The following is a 27,929-nucleotide window of genomic DNA, read 5'->3' as shown; positions in this document are numbered from 1 at the left end:
ATACTACTAATTGGAAGGATACGACGTATCCCGAATTTCGCAAAATACAATTTTAAATCTCTCAGTTTCATAAACGGACTTTCTTCCGTTTGTCCTTTTGCTTTTTTCTTTTTTTCGTCTTTTTTTTCTTCTTTTTTTTTTTTTTTTTTTTTTTTTAATCTCTTGTCGCAGTTAAGCTATCCGCAAGATCGCCTGTAATACTTATTGTCCACGAATATCCGTCGTTTACTTTTTCCTTGCACTTGAAATCTAAATTTTTTTTACAGGCTTTTGTCTTTCATATTTTTTTTCCCCTTTTTTTTTCAACAAGACATTACTACGCGACGTAATACGTAAGAATGTAGGCATCTTTTCGATTCTGTAAAATTCGTAGACCCGACGATGAAACGCATTTAACCGAATAACTTTGACAATATATTATAAGTTAACATTCACATTCAACAGATATGTATCTATATCATTGTACAATAATGTGGACTTAGGATTAAATAAAGAGAAAAAAATATAGGCAAAAGGCATTGAATGCCTTTGTACGAAAAGTACTAGAAGAAAAGAGGGGAAAACGTGAGTGTGAATACTAACGAAAAAGAAAAAAGAACAAAGAAACAAGAAAAAAAGAAAAGCAAAGAAAAGAAAAGAAAAGAAAAGAAAAGAAAAGAAAAAAGAGAGAAGAAAGAAAAGAAAATTAAGTCGAGTGTTTCTCTCGAGGCTACGAGTACTGCGATCTACTGTGTCTCGCGAAAAGCAGCCGCATTAACGGATTGCTTCTAATTATTATAATGGAAATTACTTATTTACAATTGAATAGATCTTTACAATCATCTGGATTAATTATTATCGTCTTCCGTAAACTATGTATCATGTCTCAACGCCGCTTAAAGCTGCTCTTTTCTTTTTTTCCCTTTTTCTTCTTTTCTCTCTTCTCTCGATAATATCGTTAACACGTACATATATATAGGTCACGCAACCCTTTGTATGCATAGAAGTGCATTGTAAATATCACCTGTACAATGTACACGCGCGCGTCCATTACATATGTTACTACTGAAATATACATCTCACGTAAAACTCGTTAAAATTAATTAAAGATCGATCTATAGTCATGCTTACATGGAAATTAACTAATTCATTAACGCTCGATTATTCGCCAAAAAGCTACGGCATCTTACGTTTCCGACAATCGTCATCAACGTCAACATAATCGTCATCCGTTTTCTATATCACTTACGAATCAGGAAATTTACCAGCCATGGATCTATCCCGCGCCTTTAAATGGATAAAACGGAGACAGCGGAGGGAATCGTGGGAAGTAAGAGGAGAAAAACGAACCGATCGTAGGTATCTTTATCGTCGAGCTCCTTTAAACGCGGGAGAATATTAAAGCTGAATCGACTACTAATATCATGGAGACCGCGGTAATCGGGCTAAAATCTAGTAATCGTTGCGCGCGACCCGATCGCGCACAGCGATGAAAAAAAGATATAAAAAGAGAGAGGGAAGAAGCTCGGGAGAAATCGTAATGACAAAGGAAAAGACCTTTACCGAGTGGACAGCGGACAATGGCACTTGTGACAAATGAGTGCGCGTGCTGTGAGAACCGATATGTTGCGTCAATGCCGTTACAATTACGTGTATATCGAGGGATTATTCGGGTTCGTTCGATGCTCGCTATAAAAAAAAAAAAAAAAAAAAAAAAAAAAAAAACGTACACACACCGTTTGTTCTGCACGGCACGAGTGTCACTCGCGCGCACTCATCCACACGCAGAGACACCCATCCATCCACGCACACACGTACGCGCGCACAGCAGTAGCAGACGGACAGACAGAATACACATGGAAATGGTCGCTTTCCAAAAAAGAAAAGAAATACGAAGAAAACAAAAAAAAATTGAAATTAGACGCGGATGCGAATAATGATTACTTTCTTCCTTCTCTGCTGGTCGAAAATTCGGAGCCAGAAAAGATTTCGAACGTTGAGGAGAACGTTCACGACGAACCGACACGCGGTATTAGAAACTAAAGGTACATACGTTACGTCTGTGCCGGAATGCTGAGTCTAATAAGATGGAAACGTCGCGTAGAAACGATACACAAAGTATAATGATACTTGCGGCATATATCATTTAACTTTCGTTTTGTCCTTTCCGACTTTGTTTTCTCTCGTTTATAGTAATCTTACGTCCTAACGCTAGGCTGTTTAGGAAACCCCGTTACTTATATATTTTTTTTTTTCTTCTCTTTTACCCGCCATCTTACTCGTTATCGTGCCATCAAATATCTCTTGAGAGCATCATTTTCCTCGCGTTGGCGATAGATATTATAGCAATCAAAGGTCTATCCGTAAGCTTGGGTACAACGCACGCTTCTTAACGATTAATTATCAGTATTTGCTTCTTCTGGCGTACGGCGCGAGAAACATTCGGTGCTCTTCCCGCGACGTCGCCCATAAACCAGCTTCTTTCGTCGCTCGTGCACGCCTGCTAGGCCTTATTAAAATTGGTCCACTAGCAGGTCACAGATCTCGACCGACATAGACTCTTTACTCGAACGTACGGTTAATCGGAACATCTGAAATCGTGCGAAACGTCTGGTTACTCGCGTATCGTACGTTGCGTTGAAAAGAATGATCCGAGAAGGAATATTACCTGCGCCTGTTTATTGGGCTCAAGACGTAACAAGCATCCAACTTGCTGAGCTCTCATATGAACTATGCCCGCGCAAACGAAATTGTCGGGATTCGGATCGATCCCGTCCAACAACTGCATTCCAAATCCTTGCAATTTTGTACGGACCTGGGCCAAGTCCATCGGTTGTTGCGCTTTGAATATCTTTTGCGAGCGTTGTTGATTCGCCCTGAAAACGCAAAGAAAATGTTCGTTCATACGGATCGTACACGTGTGCCGAGTACTACTACATATTCCTCTTTTTTTCTTTCTTTCTTTCTTTCTTTTCGTCAGCCTACCCTCCGAGGTTCTTCCATCGTGCGAAGAAAGACTCCCCGTTCATCTCCGTCGGCTCGAAGAATTTGTTTATCGTTAATGGTAACTTCATCGTAATTTTCTGCGGTACGTTATTGTAAATGAAAGATATGAGCATACTGGGGGCATCTGAAAGATGGAAGCCAAACGATAAGTATCGGAGCCGTTGGGGGATAACGAAGCAATAGAGATCTACGCACCGCTGTAGTCGTCGATGCACTCGGCATTGATCATCTGTTGAATCTGCGCGCCAGCTTCCAGGACAGGATCGACGGGCTTAACTTGAACGGCCAACTTCGCTTGATTCTCCTCCGACCACGACAGCTGCGGTTGAAAACTATGCAACGCGTACTGAGTTTTGTTGCCGTAGAAAAGCCCAACGCGTCCTAGATTTTGTCGGAATTCGGATTTCACTCCGATTTGAATCAAATCGTTCTCGAAGAGCACCCCGTTGTTTTTACAAACGAATCTACGAGGCAATCGTGAGCACGTCATACATCGACTAAACGCATCCTCCAACGCAATACGACTTTTCACAAGGCAACTTACTTTTTAGGATTGTACATGTTTTGAGTACCGTTCGTCGCGCCAACTTTATTCGGCATATTGTATATGTCACCCAGAACGTCCAAAAGAACGCCGGTATTGCTGGACGGCTGCGACGAAGGTGGCGTCGACAAGCCCAACAGATCCGCGGAGGTATTGTTCACGGCGGAAACCGCTGCGACGGACGGCGGTTCGGCGTGATGATTGGCGTTCGGCGCCGGGCTCTTGCTTTCCCTGATCTCGTTCTCCGGCACGCGGCCAGGTTTCTTCTTCTTCAGAACGGCGAGAATCGAGGACTCCCGTTCCGGGAACGCGGGCATTTCCTCCAATACGGTGGCCTGTCGAATTTGACGATATATATTTTTAGTGTCGCGTCTCAACGTGGACCGGTCGTCGTCGTCGTCGTCGTCGTCATCTTTGAAACGTACCAAGACGTCCGTAGAGGCTATTATGCTCAATTGTAAATATTCGGAGGCTCTTTGCTGAAGCTCGGCGTCCGCGCTACGCAAGTTGCTGTGTTGTCTGAACACGTCCTGGATCTGGGTCCGTATCTCGGGGAAGAGATTGACGAACTTGATGTAGGTGGACAGTAGCAAAGCCCGCGTCATCGGAGAGCACAGGTGATACTGAAAACCGACATCGTTGCGTTATCGGAGGAAGAAGCAACAAGAGGTACAGCCACGGAAACACGTACTTTGGAATGTAACAGCTGAAATTGTACGGACGGGGACGATCGCTGATCGCCGGCGATGAGATTACCGAATTCTCCTAAAATGTATCCGCCGACCTTGACCATGTTCTCGTGACACGCCGGCGCTTGCAGGGCCTGAAATTTGTCTTTGTGACGGATTAACGTCGCACAAACCGGACGAATTTGTTCGACGACAAAGTCGCGTTCGATTTACCTCAAAAACGGTTTTAGCGGCGTATCCTTGTACGTCGTCTCTGTTAATTACGATCTGTATAACTCTATACCAGACTTCTTCCGAGACATAGTCGCCAGCTATCCTGATTAGATTTAGGATAACGTCAACGTACCAGGTATAATCGGTAGCATATTTCTCAGCTAAAATCGCTACCTTGAGAACCATTTCCTCTCTGATGGAATAATCCGCAGTCTCGAGGTAATTCAACATTTCTTGTACTATCTCTTCCGCGTTGCTCTTGTCGCACATGGCGTACAAGAGGTCCACCGCTTGCTGCCTCACGGACACGTCCTTTTCCATCTTCATCGACAATATGACCACCTCTTGATGCTTCTTCACGGCCTCGTGAGAGAATTCTGACGTCGCTAAATGGCACATCGACTCGAGAGCCAAATAACGTAGGTTCGTCTCGCGATTTGACAAAAACTGACCCAGCTGATTGCACGCGCGTACCAATAAATTCGGTTCGCTGTCGTTGTGAATAATTAGACTAATGGCCTCGAAGAGAACCGCGTTCTTCGCGTTAGAATGTTGTACTTTTTTGGATTTTGGTGGTTCTTGAGCCTTGTTCAATATGGTCTCCAGGCACTCGTTCAGTCTTCCTCTGATTCCCGGATCCTCGGCTAAACAGAGATAGGCGTCCTCGTTAATACGTCGTACCGCGTAGCATGGTACACGTTGAAATTACGTACCCGGCGGCGTGTAATTTTGCAACAATCTCAATAATTTTACCGACAGCCACGGTGCCGGCACGAAGTAGTAAGTGTAATCCTGCAGGTCCGTGTAATTCGACGTAACGATCTGAAGCAAGAGAGAAAACGGATTACTCGCCGCTTCGCGGGGGAAACACGAACCGACTTACGTACTCTGCTCAATCTGGAGACGGCCAGGCTGACGCAGCCCTTGTACTCGTCCGGATTCCTTTTGACAAGCGCGTCTATCAGCGACGCCGCCGCGGTCACGACCCCCAGATGTTGATCGTTCAAAAGATGTACTATGCGAGACGTCCATTCTCCGCTAGGAACGACGTCCGGGGCAGTGCGCAACAGTCGCAGCAGGCACAACGCTGCGCTTTGCTTGACCACGTCCATGGTATCCCTGAAAAAGTACCGACGTGACGACGCTGCTCGACCGGCACGTAAACGACGAGTGCGATAGCGGTAAGAGGGAGACGTACCCAGAGACGAGTAACTTTGGTATCTCGTTCCCAAATGCCTCTGCCATCTCTTTGCTGCCGATATTGGCGATGCATTGCAGCGCGAGATTTACATGGATTGGATTGCGGGACGCAAGATCGTTCTTTATACTTTGGATTATCAATTTAATGAGATCGCTGTTGGTATTTACTAAAACTGATATAAAAAGATAACCCTGAAAATAATATGGAAATGTAGATCGAAAGTATCAATTAATAGCAATTTACGGACGTCTCTGTAATGTGCGCGCGTAGACGGACACTTTGAAAAATACTTACGATTTGTTTTTCCGAATATTTGTTCGAGGAAAGCAAATTAACCGCTTCCATGTGCCCGAAATCAATGTCGTGACCGAGCAAGAAAATAAACAGAAGCTTGCACACATATTTCTTCTTCTGATAGCCGTCGAGCGTCTTGTCTCCTTTGAACTTGCTACGTATATTTGCCAATTCCTTGTTTATTCTCTTGATTTCCGCTTCTTTACTTTTACCTAAAAAAAGATAATTACGTCTCTCAAGATCTTATACGACTAGAACTTGATCGAGCTCTGTGCGACACAGAGATTCGATCAATCATGCCGCTTATGCGATCATCCGACGGAACTACTAGTAAGCTACAACGGCATTAAGCAGTTTGGTTGCTCGTAGAAGAACCAGAAGATGGATTCATCCGACTGAATTCGGTTTAGACCGCGAAAGTCCTTTAGAATGTACAACGCCAGGTAAGTATATGAGCGATCACTAGTTGAACCAGAAGGCAGAGCTAGGATTAACGTTCTGATTCGTTTTTAGGGCATGCCACGTCGTTCCCAAACTTTATCAAAGTCTTCTGGCGTGTTTGCGTTTCTAAACTAGAGTTATCGGCGAGATACTCCGGTATCTCTGTTATATCAGGACTCCGCCCCCTGTCTCCACGCGTGTCTCCATACGTCATACAAATTTCAATGGCATCTGGTATCTGAACGAGCTAGTCGATAGGCACGGTCTTGGGAATTTCACTCGTTGAATTTCAATCTCTAACCGTACGAGCAAAGCAGAGGGAACAGGAGGGACGCGTTCCTCTCGACGACTCTTGTACGGTGAAAATATGTATTAATCGTGCAACTCACAATTCCTAATGTCTGAAATAAAGACGGCTAAACCTCGCATGCCATCGCCTCTAACAGCCGGCATCTTGGCTCCTTTCGCTTGAACCACCTGTAAAGACAGAGCAGCAATTGTATATCCTTCTTTTACCATATACCCGACGCCGAACGTCTCTACTATTTCGATCTACTATCTTTCATTCACTTTGCACGCGCATGAGAGATATAAAGGACGCAAGGGACGGTAGACGAAAAAGCAAACTTTTTATCCGCTCTACGATACCAATCGACGCGACGAGAGCGATCGATCGAACAAAGCGTTGTCTGGCGAGGAAAGTCTTCGACGCGTTCGAGACGAAAGAATCGACGAGGAAAAGAATCAAAGTCGGATGATCGTCGCGTACGGTCGAACGCGTACTCCGTGGGAAGGAGAAAAGGAGCCGGTCGAAAATAATTTTGACAGTGCTATCGCTCTCGTCACGATCGCGCGTACTCAATAAAAAGGATTGGCGCACAATGGGAGATATTCGTAAATCGTCGCGGGTATCGCCAAGACGAGGAGGAGGAGGAGGAGGAGAAGGAAGAGGAGGAGGGGGAGCAGGGGGAGGAGGAGGAGGAGGAAGAGACGAAGAAATTGTGTCGCGAATAAAGTACGCCGAGGAGGAGGAGGAGGAGGAGGAGGAGGAGGAGAAGGAGGAAAAAGAAAATAAAACCGTCGTACGACGTATCGATCGAGCGAGGAACGGGGCAACGTTTCAAAGGGCAAGACGAATCGTACGCGAGCTGTCTTTCGGCTTTGCGCTGACTCGCCGTACGGCAAAAAGGTGGTGCGCCTCGAGAAAGATCGCCGACGAGGTCCATCCACGAGGACGATCGATTCGTCGGGTTCGAAGGAACGGTTCGATAGGAAGAATACGTACCGATCTGGCTTAGGGGGCAGCGTTCGAGCGTGCGGCTCGGTCGCGAAGTGCACGGTGAGCGTGAAACTATTCGCGAGTCGGTGCCAAAGATTTCGTGGCTGTCGCCATTTGCAATCGTTCGCTAGTTGACGACGGCCAGACGGTAAAGAGCAACGCGCACGCGCCCTCGGACGGGCGCGAAAAAAGTTTCGTCTCGAAATCGTTCGCGCGCGCCAACTCTCTCGTTGGCGGCGAATCGATCGGTCGATGGGACGTCGCGCGCGCGCGTTGCTCGATCGATTTACCGCGGCGGTATCGACGGTCCGCGAAGTCGAGTAAAAACTCGGCCAAAGAAATCTTTCCGACGGAGCGGCCTCGCAACGCCATACAGAAAAGTTTGACAATTACGTATAGAATCGTTTTATTCGTTTCATTTGTACAGATCAAAAAGTAACGATAAATAAATTTGTAATTTCTATCCTTTCCTAAGGACGAGTCGATTAGAGTACGGGACGCCGTGTACCTAAAACTCGTTCACGTTCGATCTCGGACGATCCATTCAGTTGGCTTTATCCTGTTGTATCTTTTGCAACAAAAGTTCTATTCTATCCTTCATAACGGGCTGACCCTTCTTGGTCCTCTTGGACAGCTTTTTGTACGCCTGCATTTTCTTCTCTTTGTACTTTCGCAAAGCTTCCTCCCTTTCGGCCTTTACCCTAAGCGTCTCCTCCTTCTTTCGCTCGTACTCTTTTCTCGCTACGTCGAAGAAACTCGGACTTTTCTTCGGCCCGCTGACACAACGAAGAAGCATTAATGGAGGAACGACGCTACAAAGTGTTAACGGTTCGCTGCGATCCTACCTCGTATCGTTTTCTCTCGAGCGTGTTTCTACCTTAGTCTCGGTTCCCTTTTGCCGGGCACATCGATCCTTGGGAATTTCTTTATAGTAACCACGTAAAACCGCTCGTTTCCTTCGCTCTTGCCATTGATCGACTATCGGAAATACAACGATGCAACGAGATACACCGATAATCGGATCAGAACCTAACCTAAAAATAATTTACAATCGCCAATCGCGACGACGCGATACCACCCTTCTTACCCTTGTATTTGTTACTATACTTCTTCAATCTGTGCTTCTTCTTGTCAAAGACGTTCCTCTCGTTTTTCGACGTTTTCGAATCGTTGTTGAACGTAGGCTTCTTCTCGATCTCGTTCTCGCGTCGCTTCATAATCGCGTCCAGGTTAAAAGCGTGCGTTTTAGTTCCATCTACGCGTTTCCCCCACTCCCTCGCAGGTAACGCTAACGGCCGGCAGAGGGCAGCGAGTAGCTAGCGGCAAGGAGCGCCCCGAGCGGCGGCCGATCGAACTAGCCCGCTCGTTCTCAGCCGCGATTCGTTGGAAGAGAGAACGGTCCTATCGCGGGCATCGGTTGCGTTCCTCGCGAGCGTCCTTCTCTCGAGCGCCCCAAACGTCTCTCGATCCTTCGCGTTCGAAGGTTGTTATCGATCTTGGGAGTCGTTGGCCCTCGATTCGATTCGATTCGATTCGAACTCGTTCGTCGTTCGTTCGCTCGCTCGCTCGCTCGTTCGTTTTATCATTTCGCAGTAACGACGAAGGGATACGAGTATTTCAAGTGGCAGTACTTTTGTAGGTACGCTTTCGATCGTCGTATCGAAACTCTTTTAGAGGTTAAGGTACACCCAACGAAGGCGTTCTTGGCAACGATCCACGTTTCGCATTAGCACGCGCGCATCGACGTAGATAACTCGTACGTGCAAAGACGATGATAGAGATTTATAGCCAGAGAAACGACGAAACGACAACGTCGATTGCGCAACGTCCGTATTTGCCACGACGCGTCCGTTCGATCGTCGGATTCGAACGTACGCGAATTTATTCGCGGCATTGGCATCGATTTACTGCATGCTCGTCGATTCGCGTAGATCGCGTCCGATCGCGAGTCGCGCGGATAAAAGGTTCGAGGAAGGACGAATCGCCAAGGACGATAAGATCGCGATCGTCGTTTCTCGGCGGTTCGATCGAGAATAAAAAGTAAAAGATTTCGTTAGACTTTGCTACGTCGAAGAAAACGAGACGGTATCTTCTCGATACGCGTCGAGAGTTATTATTAGCCGACAAAATCCGACGCAGCCGTTAGTATCCGAGGGCAGAGAGGCGTCCGAAGGAATTCTTTCGGCGCCTCTCTCTCTCTCTCTCTCTCTCTCTCTCTCTCTCTGCGTACGTCGTCGGCGTTCCTCGACGATTCAATGTCGAGGATACGAGGAGGAAAATAGGTCGTCGGTTTCTCGATCGTAGGGTTCGCGTCGGGAGACACGCTCGACGGTACGGAACGGCCGAATTAGAGAGACGAATTCGGGGACGATTTCGACTTGTTCGGGTCGTTTCTTCCTCTCGGCGATTAGCACGGGCAATTCGTATTATTCACGGTCTGCCCATATTAGGGACGTTGCGAGTCGTTCCATCGATCGACGAAACCCCCACATGGATGATGACGTCACGCCAGTCGAGTTCCCCCACGCAGAGAAAAAAGACGAACGTTCCAAGAGATTTCGCCTATGCGTCGGAGGAGCGAGGAAAGGAGAGAAGAAAACCGGTTCGCAGCAGGTCTCTCGTTTCGAGCGATCATCCGTCGTCGGATCGCAAGCTTCGAAGATTCCGACATTGACACGCTTTTCGTCGTCGGCCTTCCCTCCCTCCGTCTCTCTCTCTCTCTCTCTCTCTCGGGCTCCGTCGCGCGCTCCTATTCTTCCTCCCCCGAATATCGTGCGCTCGAGAAACCTTTCGATACGCCAATTGTCGCGAAAATCGAATCGAGCCCGATCGAGAGTCGTCTCGTCCGACGGGCGAGCTGCCAAGGAATTCGCGCGAAGGAAGAGCGACGTAAAAATATTTCACGACGCGTATCCCGAAAGAAATATTTTTACTCGAACGAATCGATTCGTTCGCCGGCGAGTGAGCCGGTACCCGGCGTTCTTCCAGTTCGCAACTCGCACCCACGATCTCCGTCGAAGAAGGGAAGCGATCGTACTCGAGGGGCGTTAGTCATCGCTCACTACCCCGGAATCGTTCGATCGCGGGGACTACGCCTACCCAGAGAGCCTGCCCACGAGTTCCGCGTATTCGTCGGCGCGTCGCGATCGACGTTTCGCGCGGTTCCCACTCGCGCTTTTCTCGAAAAGACGCGCGTTTCGCGTTCGCTTCCAAGTAGTCCAAGAAACTTTCCAACGAGAAATTCGAATATCGAGCGCGTCGCGAGGTTCGCGAGATATCGTCGATCGGTCGGACCGCGTGTCGGAGAGCGACGATAACCGAGGCCGGGCGAGCGCGGCCGAGCGGGGCCGAACGTCCCGATGCTCTTGGCGTTAACTATTTAAGGAGGCGGGAGCGAGGCGCGCTCATTCCTAGACGAAACGTCGGAGAGTACGGTTCGAGACCTTTTCCCACCCGATAATCCTCGCTCGCGATTCGCAATCAAAGTTTATACACGTGTGCTTACGAGGCAGCGTCTTCCGAGTGGATCGGTCAGAGGAACGGCGAAAGAGAAAGGAAGGAGAGGAAGCGAGAGAGAGCGAGAAAGAATACGAGTTTGTGTACGTAGAGAGCGGAAGAAACATGGCCGATAGTGGTATCAAGCGCAACATTCCCATCAAGTTGGGTGACTTTAGCGTCATCGACACCGAATTTTCCAACATAAGGGAACGCTTCGACGCCGAGATGAGGAAGATGGAGGACGAGATGTCGCGATTCCGCAGCGAGCTCATGAATCGCGAGAGCAATTTCTTTAAGAGCACCACCAGGTAAGTTTCCGTCGCGTACGACATATATCCTGTACCGCTCGCGTTCGCTTTGATGTAACCTTCTTGAGGATCTTGTCGTCTCTCTCTCTCTCTCGCTCGCTTGCTCCCTCTTCGACGTTCGAGAAAATTTGGCGGATCGTAATCGACGAAAGCTCGCGGCCGAACGATGCTTCTTTTTCTTCATTTATCGTGACGTACGATCGGGTCGCGCGACCCTGCCGAATATTTACCTTATCGGGACTGCTCTAGGAAGGATCGGCGTCGTACCGGCGTCGTCGCCGTCGCCGTCGCCGTCGCCGTCGCCGCCGCCGCCGCCGCCGCCGCCGCGTTCTCGTTAAAGTCCCCACGCGATTGGTCGGAATCGACGAATTTTTCGGTTTTATAACAACTTTTTCGCGTTTCTACGTTCCGAACTACGACGTTCGTCTTTCTCTTTCTTCGCGAAGCTTACGTACGTCGTACGTCGCGGCTATTTTTAGAGCTTCCGTCACTGCATTCGAAGACGCAACCCGAACGCAGCCCCTCGGTTTTTCGTCCCTCGAATCTCGCGTCTACGTGCGAGAACGCGAGGAGGGGGAACGATGTACGGCGCGTACACGCGTACGGAAGGAGAGAGGAAAGAAGAAACGAATGGGAGACGCGTAACGGATGCCCTCTTCTCTGCTTTAAGGCGGATCGATATGCGCGACGCGAGCCGCTGACTTTCGGACGGTACGAGTCGTCGAGCGAGATAAAAAGTATACTCCTTCGCGATCGGCTACGGAAAAGGTTTACCTTTTCGAGCTTTACCACCGATTCCTTGGGTAGCGAGAACGCTCTAACGCGTCGACCGAAGCACGCGAAGGACGCGTTCGGCCCGCGTTGTGTTTTCTTTTCTTTTCTTTTTTTTTTTTCATCGAGCGTCGAAAGAAAATAGCAAAAATGTCCCTAAGCTCGCTGGGAGGACGAAACGACGAATTTGTCACCTTTCGCGGGTCCCGGGCGTACTTGAAGAGCACTTCCGTCGTCGAATGCATCGTCCTCGCGAGACGCCTCCGATACTGAGGCCGCGTTCCTCGCCTCCTCGAGCTTGCTCGCGCGTCCTTGACACTCGCACGTTGCACGCTCGTTACAAATCTTCCCCCACTATCTTTTCGCACGATCGGACTCGCTGCGCTCTTACGATGGACCGTATGTCGCGCGCAATAGTTTTAACGCGACATTTCCATTTTACGTACGTGCGCTCGCTCGCTCGCTCGCTCGACGATTTTCCCTTTGCTCCGAGGAGATCCGGCAGATCATGACATTCGCCCATCGCGACGAGCATCTCTATCCTCCGAGGCACAAAACCGTCATCGAACTGCGGTACGTTGTTGTTACGTTCTCTCCGTATCTCTTAGAGACGACTCGAAAATACTCGCGTCCTATGGAACGACCTATCGTTTTGCGCCGTCCCGTACCGCGGCTGGTCAGAGCTTTAGAAATCGATACCCTGATAGGGCTTAACGGCGTCGCTAGTTTCTTTCTTTCTTTCTTCCTTTTTTTTCGCTCCCTCTCACGATCGCCTACTATTCGACGTCGAGTTTGAACTCGGAGAAAACAGAGTCGCGATCTTCGAAGCATTCGTGCGGGCCAAGTTCGTTAAAGTTTGCCAAAGTACTAACAACGTGTTCCGAATTCGCTTCCTTTACGCTTGAGCTTTCATTGACGAGCCGTCGGAAGTTAACTCGAGGCTTTTAACAATTACGCCACTCGAGCAACCATGCGCGATGCGTGCTTAAGAAAGATTAGCTCGCACGAACGGAGTCGATTCCCGCTCTTCTCCCGCCTCTGTCTACCGTATGCATCGACGCGTTCCTTCCCTTGGTTTTCCTCAATGAGAGAGCAATGCCTCCTTCTTACTTTCCATCGCGTCCTATCCATCGCGAGAGATTACTTTGGAACGATCCAAAAAGGTCGTCGACCTTTTTGCCAGAAGCAGTTATCGAGCCGACACGAGCAATCGTTTCTTCCCGCTCGTTAACGCGATCCGAATCGAGCAGGGTGGAGTTCGTCACGTCCTACGCGCGTTGTCCGAAGCCTCGCACCGCGGCCGTGTTTAAAGATGTATTTTAAGCCTCGAGGATACGTGCCTCTCGTCGAAAGAGAGATCGAACGAGTTTTCTCCGAGTACGGCGATGCTCGATCCTGATCGGTAAAACGCCGATCGTTGCTAATATCGATCGATATCGAAACGCGTCCTCGACGTCGTCGATTCTCCTATCGTATTTCGACAGAAAGATTAGATGCCAGATATCGTCAAAGACGATACCGTCTAATTCGATATCGTCGAAGGCTTTCGTGAGAGGTTGCAATAACGAGAGAAAGAGCGATAACCCGCAATAACTTGGCTACTGACAGTGAAACTCGAACGAAACGAAGACAAACCGAAAACTAACGCAGCAACGACGTTAACGGAGAGATCGAAACGATCCACGATAAACAAGACTGGCTATTAATCGATATCTCCTTCCTCCCCCTTATCCCCTCATTTCTATGCCGTTTGGCGCTTTTCCTCTCTCGATCCTCTCTTTCCTTCCCCCTCTCCCCCCCCCTCTCTCTCTCTCTTTCTTTCTTTCTTTCTCCATCCGTCTGAACTCTCCGCATTGGCACGTTGGTGACTAACAACGACAACGCAAAGTCGGCATCACACGAGCAGCAGCGAGCACAAAACGTCGACGACCTCGAAGACGGACGGTTGGGACAAGGCCGACCCTGCGGCATCGTCGGCACGATCGGCGTTCGATAACTTTAAAAGGTGACGCTGCTTGAACGGCAACAACACGACGAATCGACCGCAACAGAAAAAAAAACAGCACCGAGATACATCCACCCACGTGTATAAGACGTACTACGTGTATTACCCAGCCAATGAAAAAAGATAAAAAAAGAAACCAATGTCGTCCCCGTTAGAAAGTGCACCATCGATTAGCCATTTTATGTCAGACGCACGCTCGCACGTAGACGCCTTCCTTCCTACGTCCCGATTCCTCGTTTGTCCAAAGCTTGCTCGAAAACGTCAAGTAGAAAGTAGCGAACCCTCGAGTAATCGCTAGATCGTCTTTTTAGTTTGTAATCGACGAATCGGAGTGCTGACTAATGGACTTTTTTAATAGCATGTTTCCAATTGCGTTTCGTCACGTTAGTGGTATTGCGTTTAGAATCGATTTAGCGATTCACAGCTCGTTCATCGTGCTCTAGGAAAAATAAAAAAAGAAATTATTTTTCTTCGAACGTATGCGTATACGATCTCGTTCCGTCACGTGTCCGTTTATACGCATACGTTCCTCGTAGCACGAATCGCACAGCGATCGTACGTCGTCCATCTTCATCTTTATGTTTCTCCTCTCTCTCTTTCTCTCTCTATGTCTCATTTTCCCTTTTTATTCTTCCCAGTGTACCACGTTGCATCATCGTAGCAAGTTACGAAAATTCATTCGCTCGACTCGCGCGTCGACTCGAGTCGATCGTCCGACTTTTTAGTAGCGAGCCGAACCGTTGGAAAAAATAATAAACGAAAATTTCTTTCTCTCGCTCGCTACCCACGATCGTTGTTTCGCGATCGAATCGGTTGGACGGCCGACTCTGATGCAGCCCGTCGAGCGATTTCGTTCGCTCTACGTCGTTCATCTTCCATCTCGTAAAACGAGATCGACGGAGCGATTGTATCTAATCGTGACTCGATTCGATCGATTTTCAGCACGACCACGCAACAGAGCAGCCAGAACAGCTCGCTGAGTCCTCAGCATGACTCGACTTGGCTGGACGGACTCAACAGTCCTCTTATTCAGGACGAGGGTGACAGTAAAATGTTGAAGCTACGATTCGACGTGTCGCAGTACACGCCGGAAGAGATCGTCGTCAAGACCGTGGACAACAAACTTTTGGTGAGTTCGGTTTGTCTCAAACTCGACGTTTCTTTTTCAAGTCGCAAACGAATTCTCCTCGTTTCGTCCTTCTCTTCGCGCGAAAGAAGACATTCCAAGATCGATCGGCGAGAAAAGTTTTAATCGCGACGAGTCTCCGACGAAACGAAATTATTACGGCTGACTCATCGCGCATATTTCGTACGGCACGATGATTTGCGCAACTTGGCAAGATGCAAAACTGGTTCACGATTTTGCGCAACCGGCGCCGTCGTGTGCGACTGCCCGTTAAAAAGTTACAACGGTTCTCTCGTAGATCGCGCGTCAACGCGAGACGATATCGTCCGATTCCAACTCCATAAATTCCTTCGTGCTTCGACTCGACGCTCGAAAAGTTTCGTTCGATGGAAGAAAAATATACGTATACGTTTGCGCGAACGAGATCGGCGTATACATCTCTCGGAGAGAATAACGGGCAGGAAGTGGCTGGTATTCGGAGGCTCTTTCGAGGCCTTTATGAGCGAGCTGAAACGTTCTAATTGATCCGATGACGTCACTTCCCGCTCGGATGTTAGCTTCTGCATTAGGTGCAGAGGTCGTACTCCAGCGAACGATACTTTTCCTTCTTTTCTCGTGCGTTCGATCGCGTGGTCGTCGGATCCGCAAAGATTCTCTCTCTCTCTCTCTCTCTCTCTCTCTCTCTCTCTCTCGTCATATTCGTTTCTCGAGATGCGTACTCGGCTCTCTTCTTCTTTGGCCAACGTTCGCGGGGGCTTGGACAAAAATAACCGCTACCAAAAATATATTTTATGCCAGCCGTCACGGCGGAGAACCAGGATAATATTCGGCCGTTACGAACGTTGCTCTAGAAAATCAGGAAGAATCGATTTCGTTCTCCTTCCTTTTTCCTTCGTCGGTGTTAACTCGTTCTTCTTCCTTCGTCTTGGTCATGTCGCGTATTTCTTCTCGTTGCGTTACCTCGCGCGCCTTTAAATGACGTCGCCGTAAAATATTTTGACGAGCGTTGAACGATCTGCGTCTCCTTTTCCGCGCGATAAGAACGAAAATACTTTTTTCCTTCTTTTATCGCGGATGCCGGCGTTTGATAAGATAATTACAACGAGATGATCGACGAGAAAATTACCTCGGGAAAGATGATTCTCGACGGGAATCGACCGAAAGAGTTAATGGGACGGCCGAAACGATTTTCTTGGAGAATGCGCCTGGCGAAGGAAGAAAGAAAAAGAGGAGGCTGCTTTGGGAGAAACATGGCGCGATGCCGTTATGCAAAGCCACGGTACAAGGTCGTTGCACCGCTCGACGAAAGCCACGTTGGAAAGGTCCTCCCGCCTGTCCTAGGAATTCTAATCGAAACGTTGCGTTTCTATGCGTCTCGTTCGATCGTATCTTTTTACGCCGCTTGCGTCATCCGTCATCGAAGTTAATCAATTCCTTTTGTAAATGCAAACGAGCCCAGCCTCTTTTAGCTTCCTACCTGCTCGCATCGGTCGGACCGAGAGAACGGCCTACGGGAATCGATTTCGCGCGAAACTCTGACCGATTTTACTCCTCTTCCCAAGGTCTTCCCTTTAAAGCGAAATATTCGTCCGCGTGTCAGGTTGGCTCTTCGATCGTGGTCAAGGATCGATTTATTCGGGCCGAGCGCGACCGCGACGGTCCTTAAAAGGGCCGAAGCCGCACCAAGGACGGTGTTACCGGATCGACCAGTCCATTCTTATTTCTACTTTACTAATCCGATTTAAATCACTTCTAGGCGATAGAGAAATTTCGAGAAGAGCGAAGCAACGTCGTAGGTCGATCGACGTGGAATTATCCAAGAAGCGACGGATAGCGGGACGGAAATATGCAAAGAGTAACTCGCGATGACTCATCCGACGATCCGTATTTAGTTACTTATGTAATTCCAACGCGTCCAAGACCGACGATTTATGTTACCGATCGCGATAGTCGAGGATAAATTATTTCTTTCTCCGCGAAACGTACGTCGCGCCGTCTCGAGCATTTTTATTCTTCCTCGATCGAACTCCGGCAGAATCGAACTTCTATCATTCTAACTTCGTTAATTCCGCCTCACGGAACATACCTGTGCGATAGTACGCGCTTCGAAATAGAAATGCGAAAGCGCGGATGATCGAACGGTGGAACCTCTTGCGCAATACTCCTAGCATCTGGTGGTAAGACGATACTCGGAGCGGGGCAAGGCTTGGGATCCCGTAGAGGAGGTCGAGTTACCGGTCCCCTCGCTAAGATTACTTCTAAGATTACGTACGCCGCGTCGTAGTCCGCGATCCTTGATCTTTCTCCCTCGGTCTTTCAACGATAACGACGGCGCGCACGAGTCCATATCCGAAAAAAATGTCGAGGAAGCGTCGATTATAATTGCCTGCCGATGATCGATGACTATACGCGGGACGAGATCGCTTTGCCGAAGATTTGCTTTTGCCGACGAGAATAGATCGAGTTAGGGAGAGTAAAATTTAAAAGTAGAACGTATTCGCGCGCGAAGGCAAGGTGAAGGCTGCGCTACTTGGCAACGAGGGTCCCTTTTCGAGAACTCTGGCCGAGTCGACCGATTCTTTAGCGCCTTTTACATAACGCGATTTAAGCCGTCGCGCAACACCGATCCGCTCCTTACCTCGTTCTCTCGGCCGTATCCTGCACCTGCATTTTTTTCTATCCCTCCTTTGTAACCAATTCTATCGCGCGACACACCTAACGGAGTCTAACAATCTCGTCTAATCGAATCCTTTGGATCGACGCGGAGAAAATCATTTCCTTTTTCTCGCTCTTCGGGGCTCTACGCGAAAGGCGAATCGATCGAGACGACTCTCAAAGAAACGCGCGTTTTCTAAATGCGTCGATGATGGCGCTTTTTCGACGACGACGATTATCGCGACCGATGACGTAATCAAAGATTCGCGAGATACGTTCTGCGCGTCGATTCTACGTTCGACGCAACGTTTCCTTACAGCGATATCTCTGACATCGCTCGAAGGATCGATTCTTCTTCTCCGTCAGAGTCTCTCCGACACTCGAGGAAGAAGCGAGGGTTTCTGATATTTCTCGAAGGCGGATCAAAGTAGCGAGAAAGAAAAGAAAGCGAGCAGGAGCTTTTTCCTACCCACTCGCGTGCGTATATCGATTCGAGTCGGTCGGCTCGCGTCGCGTCGACTCGGGCCCCGTCGTTTTCCACATCTTCCTCTCTTCGGGCTCCTTATATCTTTCCATTCTTCGCCGTTATTCCCAACCGCCGTATAAACTGTACAACGCGTAATCCCGACTTTATTACTCTTCCGTGTAATCCCAATCCCGCTTTTATAGTCTGTCCTCGATAGTCGGGACAATATCTCGGCATTTCCCGTCTTCGTCTCGTCTCTTCCGTCGTCTGTGCGTGCGTGCGTGCGTGCATGCGGTCCTTTATTTCGCTACACCCATCCGCAGATGCGAGATTTTCCATCTCCGAGATGGAACATGATTCGTCGCTGCGGAGAAACTCGCTTAGCGTGTACTGACCTACACTCCTTTCGCGTAAGTGGATTCTACGCGTAGTTGGTCGGCCAGCAAGAATGATTCATTGTCTCGACGCGAGCGATAAATAGGTCGACCATTCTTGCGAATCGTCTAGCCTTTCCCTAGAAACTATTTATACCGCGCTTAACGACCATTATCACCCATAAAATAGAGAGAGAGAGAGAGAGAGAGAGAGAGAGATGCAAATTGAAAAGTGTAAAAAAAGGAAAGAAGAAATGTAGGTCAAAAGTCGTGTAGGCTTGTCGCTTTGCTTGGACGGACTAACAAAGCAAACATACTATGCAGTAACCTCTATTACCAATGTCACGCGAGTCAAACGCAAAAGCGCTTTGCATCGATCTTGACGTTGATACTCCGTTGGATAGAATACGTTTTTGACGAGACAATCGTATCTGATTTTAGGTTCACGCCAAGCACGAGGAGAAGACGGAAAGCAAATCCGTATACAGGGAATACAATCGAGAATTTTTGCTGCCGAAAGGAACCAATCCAGAGAGCATCAAGTCGTCCTTGAGCAAGGATGGTGTTCTCACCGTTGAGGCTCCTCTACCGGCTATCGGTTCGGGCGAAAAGCTAATCCCCATCGCGCATCAATAAAATTTCTCCGTCGTCCCCTTTCTCTCGCCAAGTTTCCTTAAGAAAAACAAAAAAAAAAAAAAAGCTTTCTTCCATAGCGAACAACAGAGAAGAAACGTTGCGAAAAGAAACGCTCGTTCGGTCGAGAGTAGCATATCGAGAGATCGTCCTTCCACCAAATATCCCGACACGATCAAAAATCGTTCGACTCTTTCAACACTTTTTTTTTTCTCCCAACGCCCTCTTCGTCAAGGATCGAGAAGAAAATTTTATTCGATTATACGGCTGTTAAATTTTTCTTCCACGATCCGCCGTCGTCACGTCGGAATCTTTTTTCGAAGAATTTATAAAGATTTTCTAAAGAGAAATTCATTTACGCGAAAAGATATAAATGTGCGAAGATATCAAAAAAATATATAGAAAATAATATTACTGATTATATAACGATATACACGCGCACGCGCACATACATATATATGGATGTTTGTAAAAAAAAAAAAGAAAAAAAAATTTTTTTTCCTTTTTACGCCTCTATAGGATTTTTTTCTTTGATACACGATGATATACACGCGATATTTGTAATACTCTGAGAAATGCGTAAATTGCTCCGCAATATGCAATGCTTTTGACAACGTCTCTCTCTTTCTTTCTTTCCTTTTTTTTTTTTTCTTTTTTTTGGTTTTTCCCTTATCGCGTACGTAGGCACGTAACACCGCTTTGCAGAGCATCGGATACGTGTTGTTTTTTAGTTGCGCACCATGGGCTTATACGTAAATCTTGCGGTTTATACGTGCAAACGAAAGATGATCCTTTGTATCGATAACTTATGTACTTGTCCTTAGTTTAGATGTACGTTAAAAAGACCGTAACAACGACGCTTGACGTAATTTAAGGTTTATTATGAGCATTATTGATTATTATTTATGAGTACGTTAATCGTCGAAGGAATTCTCACAATGTTCAAACTTGAATGCAAGCATACGAAAGTTTCGATAAAAATAAAATTATTAAAAAAAGAATAAAAAACAAAAAAAAAAAAAAACGCACGACGAGAGCAGTGAGCGATATTTTTCCCTTTAACGTCTTTTATTTAACAAAATATTCTGTCGCTTTGTACAGAGAGTATTATTTGTATATGCGCATATAATTGAGTATATCGGTAGTACCATCGCGTACCACCGTTATAAAATCGTTACATCGCGTTTTGCTTTCCTTTCCTTTTTTTTTTGTTTCGTTCGTCCTTCGGTTTTTTTGTGTGTTTTTTGTTTGTTTTTGTTTGTTTGTTTTTTTTCTTTCTTTTTGCTTATTTTTCCTTTAAATAACACCTTAAGAAATACCTCGTAAAAAATAACAATATTAAAAAACGCGATAACGCGATCGATAACGTTAAATGGAACGAGCAATTCGCTACCAAATATCCCTTTGCAACTATCGCAATAGAAATCATAAGAGACGCCTTCCTCCATTTACTTTATCATATACTCTCTTCGTTCGGGCCATTTCTAACGCTTAAAATTATATCTATCGGTAACACCAACGACCTCCACGCGGACGTGGACGATTCGAATTGACTTTTCCGTTTTCGCCTATACTCGTCACTTCGATTAAAATATACAGAGAATCCTACTTTTTTGGCATAGCAATACAGATCGATGGGAGATTTTTGACGTCGGGGCGCGATAAAAAGAAACGATAAAAAAAACACGAAGAAGAAGAAAGTGGATACGAGCAAAGAACGACAGGAGAGCTCGATATCGAGCAACGACGACGGGCAGGGACGAATAACGCGTCCCGCTCGAACATAATCTTTTTGCCTTCCTTTCATACGCCCGGTATCTCCGCGGAAAATAGCGGCGCGTCGGCCGCCGTGAAGGTCGGCGATTTACCCTCCCTAGCGATGCGCAACGCCTGATGCACCGATACGGTGTCGAGCTCCTTTTGATTAGGCTTCTCGTTGTCGAGACATATGTCGACGGCCCTCTTACCAAAGGGCTCCAAGACTTTGACTCGGTAATCGACTATGGTCGAGACGGGATTGCCGGTTAACCTGAGGTGTTCCAAACAGGGCAAGTGACCGATATTCTTGACCTCTTCGATCTTCTCGATACGATTGCAGCTGACGTCGAGACCCTCCAAGGAGTACAACTTGGAGAAGCTCGCGAGCGACGTTAATTTGTTTTGCGACAAGTCGATGTAGACTATGTAACCGAGTTTGGTGTGCAGATCGTCGGGCAAGGAGGTGAAATTATTCGACGCCAAGTAAATCTGAGACAACCTCGGTAACAAGGTGACGTTCGATATCTCGGACAGAAGGTTGTTGTTCAGAACCAAAACTTCGATGTGAGGCATCAGCCTGATGGCCTCGTCTATGACCTCTATCCGATTGTCGCTGAGATCCAGATGAGTTACCTTTAGCCAGACGTGAGAATCGTTCGCGTTGTTTATGTTCTTGTGAACTTCCTCGCACATCGCCAGCTCGACGATATTGCGAAGCCTCGTGTTCGTCACTTTGAGAACTTTTACGGTATCGCGAAGGTTTCCCATGTTGTAGATCTTATCAACGGGATATCGATCGATCGTCAACTCCTCGACGTTCTTGAAGGTCGACAACTCGATCGACAAAGAGGAGGAGTAGATGTTGCTGCTTTTGTAAGTCTCGGTACTTCCCACGACGGTGAGATTGCTCAGATGAGAGTTGAAGTCCAGAACGTGACTAAAGTCGTACTTCTTGTCGACTACCTCCATGACGGGGCAAGGCTGTTTCAACCTTTCGCTGATGGCGTACAACTGAAAAGGACAGGTCGTCGAGGATCGGTATCGCTCTCTCTCTCTCTCTCTCGGTCCAAAGAGGTAGAAGGCGCTTCGCTCACCTGTATCGGATTGAACTTGTAACTTTTGGAGGTTTGCAAGAAGCTGCAGCCTTCTGTGAATAATTCCAGCGCCATGCTCTGCAGCAGAAAGAATATGTCGTAAACGTGCAGATCCAAGAAGACGGCCAACTCCCTGGGCATGGCCTTCTTCAAGTAACCGTAGACTGCGTTGAGATACATCTCCAAGCTGTGCCTGCGTTTCTCCACGAAGGCCTCGCACTTGTTGCCGATGAGTTTCTTGGGAGGCAAGATGTCCTTCTCCACGCAGTGCTCGGACACCAGCTTCTCGTGTAGCTCGACGAAATCGTTGTACCTGGCCAAAAAAGGGGACGACCGTTGAGAAGACTCTTCGAACTGGGGGGGGGAGCATGGACGAAGGTACTCGCGCGGAAGGAGGCCAAGGAGTGCAGAAAGGCTTACCTGTGCTTGACGGTCCACTTGACGGAAACGACCGTAACCTCGATGCTGTAATACGTGATACCGTCCAAAGTGTCGGCCGATGGTATCTTTATGCGAACGTTTTCTTGATTCAAGAGAAGGCAGGCCATTATATCCGACGCGTCGTATCGCGTCCGACTATCGCCCTCGACTCGGATCGTTGGCTATCGCTACGTCGTTGGAATCGACGTCGTTCGGATCGCGAGAGGTTATCTTCGGGTGGTCGGGCGGACGAGCTCGGTGTCGGGGCGAGGCCGTCGTCCGTTCCTTCGCGTTAAAAGTTTACGCATCTGCGTGGCATCGCGCTCGATTCCTCTTCTTCGTTGCGGCACGACAAGGTCCCTTCGACAAGGAGGCTCCTCGATGTTCGCGCCGATCGTCCCGTGATTTCGCGTTTTAACGCATCTTTGACAGCTGTCGAGCGCCCCACTCTCGCTTTCGTCGGGCCATGCGTCATCGCGGCGGCCTCGCTCGAAATCGCGCATCCGTCGCGTTCCTTCGAGTTTTATCGAACGAACGAACGAACGAACGAACGATCGATCGATAACCGCGGCCTCGGTCGGACGGAGCGCGCGATCGAGCGAGGACGCGGCGGCGAATCGAATCGAGTCGATCGATACGCTCGATCGTCGGCTCCTCGCGGCGAGAAAACCGTTACTCGCGATGTATCGAGATGTCAGATCGACTCTCCTTTCGTTTCTTTCCTTCTCTCTTTCGAGGGACGAGGCGCTTTCTCGACGTTCCGGACGTTTCTTCGTACGTCGATAACTCGTAGGCGCGAGATCGCTCGTCGTTCGTGGTCGGTTTTCTCGAACGTCGTCGAAGGTTGCGACCGGTGCTGCCATCTCGCGCTCGCGGAAATAATCCTCGCCGTTATGGCGAAAGAATCGTAATTAGTAAAGTTGGGAAAAGGTCGTTCGAATGGTCCTTTCGAAGGCCTAAAGCAGAGACTAAAGCGGAGAGGAGGACGGTCTCCCGTTATGAGATATGAGAAGCGCGATCGCGATCTCGTCGAGCGAGATCGGTAGCAAGTAAGTAAAACGTTAAGATTTTCTCTCGACCCGAAGCGGCCACCGCGTTCCTGGAGGGGGAGAGAGAGAAACGAAGGGACCGGAGGTTGGAAAATTTTCGACGCGTTCGTTCTCGAATTCGAAGGATCAATCGCTCTCGTTGTTGCTTCCAGCGGCAGATCGAATGGCCGCTGAACGAACGCGCCCATTCGCGGCCGCGCGGCGGTTCTCGTTGGCGACAACCTGTTGTCGCATCGGCGTAGCGATCGATCGCAAGGGGATCGTCCAAGAATATCGAGAGAACGCGGCTCCGATCTACGAGGCGTAGTCGGGCACGGAGTCGAACGCTTGGCAGGACTTTCTCCTGCTCGTGGCTCATCTCTCTCTCTCTCTCTCTCTCTCTCTCTCGCTCGCACGCACCGTCCGAGATAGGACGTGTATCGGTCGAAGACGTTGGAACGCGATAAGGCGGATAGAGACGGTGGCTTCGAGCTGGTCTCGAAAGCGAACGGAGGGGCGAAGGAGAGAAAGATCCGTCGAAAGAGTCTCGACGCCACTGCTGTTCGCCGCGTTGGATGCTGCGTCAAGGAGGCAGCAATGGCGGCACTCGCTTACCTGGCTCTTGGTCGTTCCTCTCCTCCTCGGTATCCCCCTCCACGGCGTCTTTCTCTCGGCTCTCCGCTCCTTGGTCCTTCTCCACTCTCTCTCTCTCTCTCTCTCTCTCTCCGCGGGCTCGCAGCTATCGTCACGTTTCTCGGGGCTAACCGACGAACCTGTTGCCCGTTCTTTCTCCCCGTTCGACGGCAGTGTCGCGTCGACCTTAACGGCCGAGCTATGCCGGGTCCGTCGCAGGTGCCAGAAGAAAACTTTGGTTTCTCCTCGTTCCGGCGTCGATCCTACCGATAGGGACCTACGTTTCGCGTTGCGCGTTTCCCCTCAAAATCGGTTCGCGCGGGAGGCGCCGCCGTCCGGAGGATCCTCTCTTTCGCGCGTCGACCTTTTTTTGCTTTCTTTTCGCGCTCTCTCCTCGTCGATCGTAGCACGGGGTCCAGAAGGAATTCGAAGCCGCGTAACGGTCTCGAGCGAGAAACGCTTCGAAAGAAAAGCAGGGACCGCGAACGAAGGAAGAGTACCCTCGTCGTAGCTGACCTCGCCGATTCGCTTTTTTCGCGAAGGAGATTCCGAAGGAGAAGAAGGACGAGGGGAGAGGGAGGGCTCCGATCGCTGGACGCGCGGGGAAGAAGATGGTGTCGCCGACGTTCGAGCACGCAGAAGCCGAGATCTCGGGAAAGGTGAGTGGTCCCCCCCTCCCCGTTCTCTCTCCTCCGCGACGCCTTTCGTCCTTTCGAACCTTTCGAACCTTTTAAAAGCCCGGAGTTCCGTTCTTTCGGGAAACGATCTCGAGTAGACGCCGATCGGGTCGTTCCCTTCGACGTCCGAGCACGCCGCGTTCCTCTCTCCTTCCCCAGCCGTCAGTGTTCCCGTTCGCTCGGAGAAGGAAGAGTAGGAAGCGTCCGCGGGTACTCGTTCGTACGACGAACCCCCCGCCCCCTCTTCGTAAGCGGTACTCCCCTCGAGCTCCGTTTAAATTTAACCTCCGTAAACGCTCGACCGAGGAGCGAATTCTCGAGCGAGAAAGAATTAATTCCCTGGAATTCCTCTTCGTTCGACGTTCCTCGCGAGGAGATCCTAGGATCCTTTCCGTCGAAACGGGAGATTAGCGCCGGGCTAACCTCGGGCGATCTACGCGCTTATAAGGGTCCCTTTCTCTCTTTTCCTTCGACCGTTCCGCTTTATCGTTCCAAGCGGATATAAACGAGAGCTAATTCTAAAAAAGGGCGAAGCCAAGGTGCCAAGACCGGAGCGAGTTCGGGATCGCGTTTTCCTTTTCCTTCATCCCTTCCTGTCCATCGAGGCGTGCACGCTCGTTGTCCCAGGCGTTATCGGTTATCGACTTTCTTCTCTTCCTTCCCGTTTCTTTCTACGTCGAGCGGTCTTTCTCTCTCGCGGTCGTTTCGATCTTGAAAGTTACTCGCGAAGTACGAGTGCAGACGCGTCGGCAGCAATATTCGGCCGGACAAAACATCGCTTCTCTCCCTGGCGTAACGAGATCAAACGTTTCCTTCGGATCCGCGATTCAGCGACGAGTCGTCGTCGGTACGATCGATTCGTATCGTCCAAAGTACGCTTCTTCTTATCGAGAGAACCGAGATATCGATGTTTATCTTGAAGAATCGATTTTACGAACAAACGAACGATCTATAGATCTATGGATCTTATCGGATCGCGCGATAAATCTTACTTTCGTTTTCGCGATAAAGAAGATTCGACGCTTCTGGATAACGCGATCGACGCGATTGAAGCGTCGTAGAATCGATCCGGTATCGTTCGATGAACAAGGGGATCGACGATGATCTCGGAGGAGCGTCGTAGGTCGCGAGGGAAGGGCGAGTGGGAGTCGCTCAGAGAAAGAGTGGGGAGAACGGTCGCGCGTTTCGCGCGGAACTTCCGCGATCCAGTTCCGCAGGAACTCTCGCCAAGCTCGGGTCTCCTTTTCGATCCTCTCTCTCTCTCTCTCTCTCGCACAGCCGGTCTTTCTTTCTTTTATTCTCCCACGCTTTGGATATCTTCCAAAGTAGATTTTTTCGAGTTTTGTCCTTTCGTTTCGAAATATTTTCTTGGACCAAAGTTCGCTCGCACTTCGACCTCTCGCGAGCGTCGTTTGTTCGCGTTTAGCCGTAGCCCAGGGATAAGACCAGCGGCGAGTCGCGGTTCGTTCGTCCGCTCGCTCGGTGAAAGTGAAAAATTCATCCGTGCGCTCTCGCTGGCACCGCGTCTTTGTGTTTCCGATTACGCGCCTATGCGGTTCGCCTGTAAATTTTTTACGTATCATCGACGAACGGTCTACGCCCGCGTCGAGCCCGAATCCCCGAGGTCGCTCGACCGGATCGGCTCTTATTCCCGCAGCGCTGGATACCGTCGAACTCGGGTGAGTCTTTCGAGCGTGTCGCCGTCGCGATACGTCGAGCGATACTGCCTTTCGCCGGACCACGAGTAATTCTACGAGCTTCGCCTTGCTCTTTCTTTTCGAGAAGAATATCGGGAGATCGTTTCGATCTTACCTTAAAAGCTCGGTGATCGCGCAGCTACTAAATTAATTTACGTTCTTTCTCGTCCGAATGTCAACTTTTGTCGCGTCGTAAATTTAAACGTGCACGCGCGGTAGGAAGAATCGACGGAGGTATGTATCGACGTCTTTCGATAGACGAGCATCGAAGATGTACATCGAATCGTAGATTTTTTGCGGAACGAAGGCGCTCTTGGGAGCGTTTGTGCACGGCAACTGGAAGCACTCTTGTACGAAAATCTCGCCGTCGAGCGGTACTCGCGAGAAAATTAGATGCTCCCCGGTGGCAGGAGCTTTCGTCGTTTTCGTCTCCTCGAATGAAACCAATTGCCAACGGATCTCTCCTCTCCCACCCTCGTCGGAGCCAACGAGGAGGACACGAGCCCTTTAGAAGTTCGTTCGCGCGAAGCGGTGACCTCCTTTCCTCTCTCGGGGAAAAGAAATTTCGTCGGAGATTTCGTAAAACGAGCGGCTTGCTGGAGAGAGAGAGAGAGAGAGAGAAGGAATGGCCGACGCGATAAGGAGACCCAAGGATCGCGATTATTTTCGAAGAGAGGAACGCGTCCTTATCCTTCCGTCGGTTCCGCCACCTCTCTTTCGGATCGGTCGCAACGCTTTCGACTTGGCCGGCTCGTAGGAATTCGTTCTCCCGAGTCCTCGAAAGCGCGCTTGACTCGATCGCGTACGAGACCTTTTCCCGATTTTTCTCTCCGATCCCGACGGTTCGTTCCTCGATCGGGATCGTTTGAAAAGTTCGATCAGAACGCGTCCCACGGATTTCTTTCGTTTTATCGCTTTTCCTCGAATCAAACTCGAGGATCCTAAACTTTGCGAGAACGATAAATCTCGATGGCTCGAGTTGCGCACCGACCGCGGAGGAACGATAACGGATCGTTCCATCGTTCTTATCTTTTACGAGACGTTCGTAATCGGCGCGCATCCTAATTTTCAATCCGCCGGCTCTCGATCTTGGTTGGCTCGAAAAATTACGCGCGTCCACGTACGTAGCAAAGCGTAAAT

The 27,929-nt window shown here is 49.0% G+C and overlaps 5 protein-coding genes across 11 annotated transcripts in view; 2 read left to right on the top strand and 3 right to left on the bottom strand.

Moving 5' to 3' along the window:
- Positions 1-131: 131 nt before the first annotated feature.
- LOC122634149 (AP-2 complex subunit alpha) lies at positions 132-12,316 on the bottom strand. 4 transcript variants are annotated; one of them, XM_043822795.1, is made up of 14 exons: positions 12,227-12,316; positions 6,757-6,844; positions 5,927-6,138; positions 5,630-5,823; positions 5,319-5,550; positions 5,145-5,253; positions 4,432-5,075; positions 4,221-4,352; positions 3,955-4,152; positions 3,530-3,864; positions 3,181-3,449; positions 2,965-3,109; positions 2,648-2,855; positions 132-2,570 (listed from the first exon to the last, which is right to left on the bottom strand). In XM_043822795.1, the coding sequence occupies exons 2-14, from the start codon at positions 6,818-6,820 to the stop codon at positions 2,493-2,495; spliced, it is 2,820 nt and encodes a 939-aa protein (XP_043678730.1). In that variant the 5' UTR covers positions 6,821-6,844; positions 12,227-12,316; the 3' UTR covers positions 132-2,492. The 4 variants fall into 4 exon arrangements, with proteins under 4 accessions (XP_043678730.1, XP_043678733.1, XP_043678732.1 ...); XM_043822798.1 differs by lacking the exon at positions 12,227-12,316 and adding an exon at positions 11,683-11,742; XM_043822797.1 differs by lacking the exon at positions 12,227-12,316 and adding an exon at positions 7,653-7,855.
- Positions 8,191-8,863, bottom strand: LOC122634058 (thyroid transcription factor 1-associated protein 26). Its single transcript, XM_043822625.1, has 3 exons — positions 8,696-8,863; positions 8,524-8,624; positions 8,191-8,422 (listed from the first exon to the last, which is right to left on the bottom strand). The coding sequence occupies exons 1-3, from the start codon at positions 8,861-8,863 to the stop codon at positions 8,191-8,193; spliced, it is 501 nt and encodes a 166-aa protein (XP_043678560.1).
- On the top strand, positions 10,942-20,510 carry LOC122634153 (heat shock protein beta-1). 3 transcript variants are annotated; one of them, XM_043822804.1, is made up of 4 exons: positions 10,942-11,452; positions 14,112-14,228; positions 15,171-15,357; positions 19,291-20,510. In XM_043822804.1, the coding sequence occupies exons 1-4, from the start codon at positions 11,268-11,270 to the stop codon at positions 19,483-19,485; spliced, it is 684 nt and encodes a 227-aa protein (XP_043678739.1). In that variant the 5' UTR covers positions 10,942-11,267; the 3' UTR covers positions 19,486-20,510. The 3 variants fall into 3 exon arrangements, with proteins under 3 accessions (XP_043678739.1, XP_043678740.1, XP_043678741.1); XM_043822806.1 differs by lacking the exon at positions 10,942-11,452 and adding an exon at positions 12,717-12,796; XM_043822805.1 differs by lacking the exon at positions 14,112-14,228 and having other exon boundaries at positions 11,158-11,452.
- LOC122634152 (nischarin-like) lies at positions 19,696-22,968 on the bottom strand. The gene is made up of 3 exons (XM_043822803.1): positions 22,755-22,968; positions 22,335-22,647; positions 19,696-22,251 (listed from the first exon to the last, which is right to left on the bottom strand). The coding sequence occupies exons 1-3, from the start codon at positions 22,880-22,882 to the stop codon at positions 21,286-21,288; spliced, it is 1,407 nt and encodes a 468-aa protein (XP_043678738.1). The 5' UTR covers positions 22,883-22,968; the 3' UTR covers positions 19,696-21,285.
- Positions 22,969-23,711: 743 nt separating this feature from the next.
- Positions 23,712-27,929, top strand: part of LOC122634147 — a 56,733-nt gene continuing 52,515 nt past the window's right edge. The window contains exon 1 of one of the 2 annotated variants that reach the window (XM_043822788.1): positions 23,712-23,803. In XM_043822788.1, the coding sequence (XP_043678723.1) occupies positions 23,760-23,803 (44 nt within the window). In that variant the 5' untranslated portion in view covers positions 23,712-23,759. The remainder of the gene's footprint in view (positions 23,804-27,929) is intronic. The other variant, XM_043822791.1, reaches the window with a different exon arrangement.

This window comes from Vespula pensylvanica, chromosome 14 (assembly GCF_014466175.1).
Source record: "Vespula pensylvanica isolate Volc-1 chromosome 14, ASM1446617v1, whole genome shotgun sequence".
Lineage (NCBI taxonomy): Eukaryota > Metazoa > Arthropoda > Insecta > Hymenoptera > Vespidae > Vespula > Vespula pensylvanica.
Note: the sequence above shows the minus strand (reverse complement) of the source record. Positions and strands in the feature narration are given on the sequence as shown.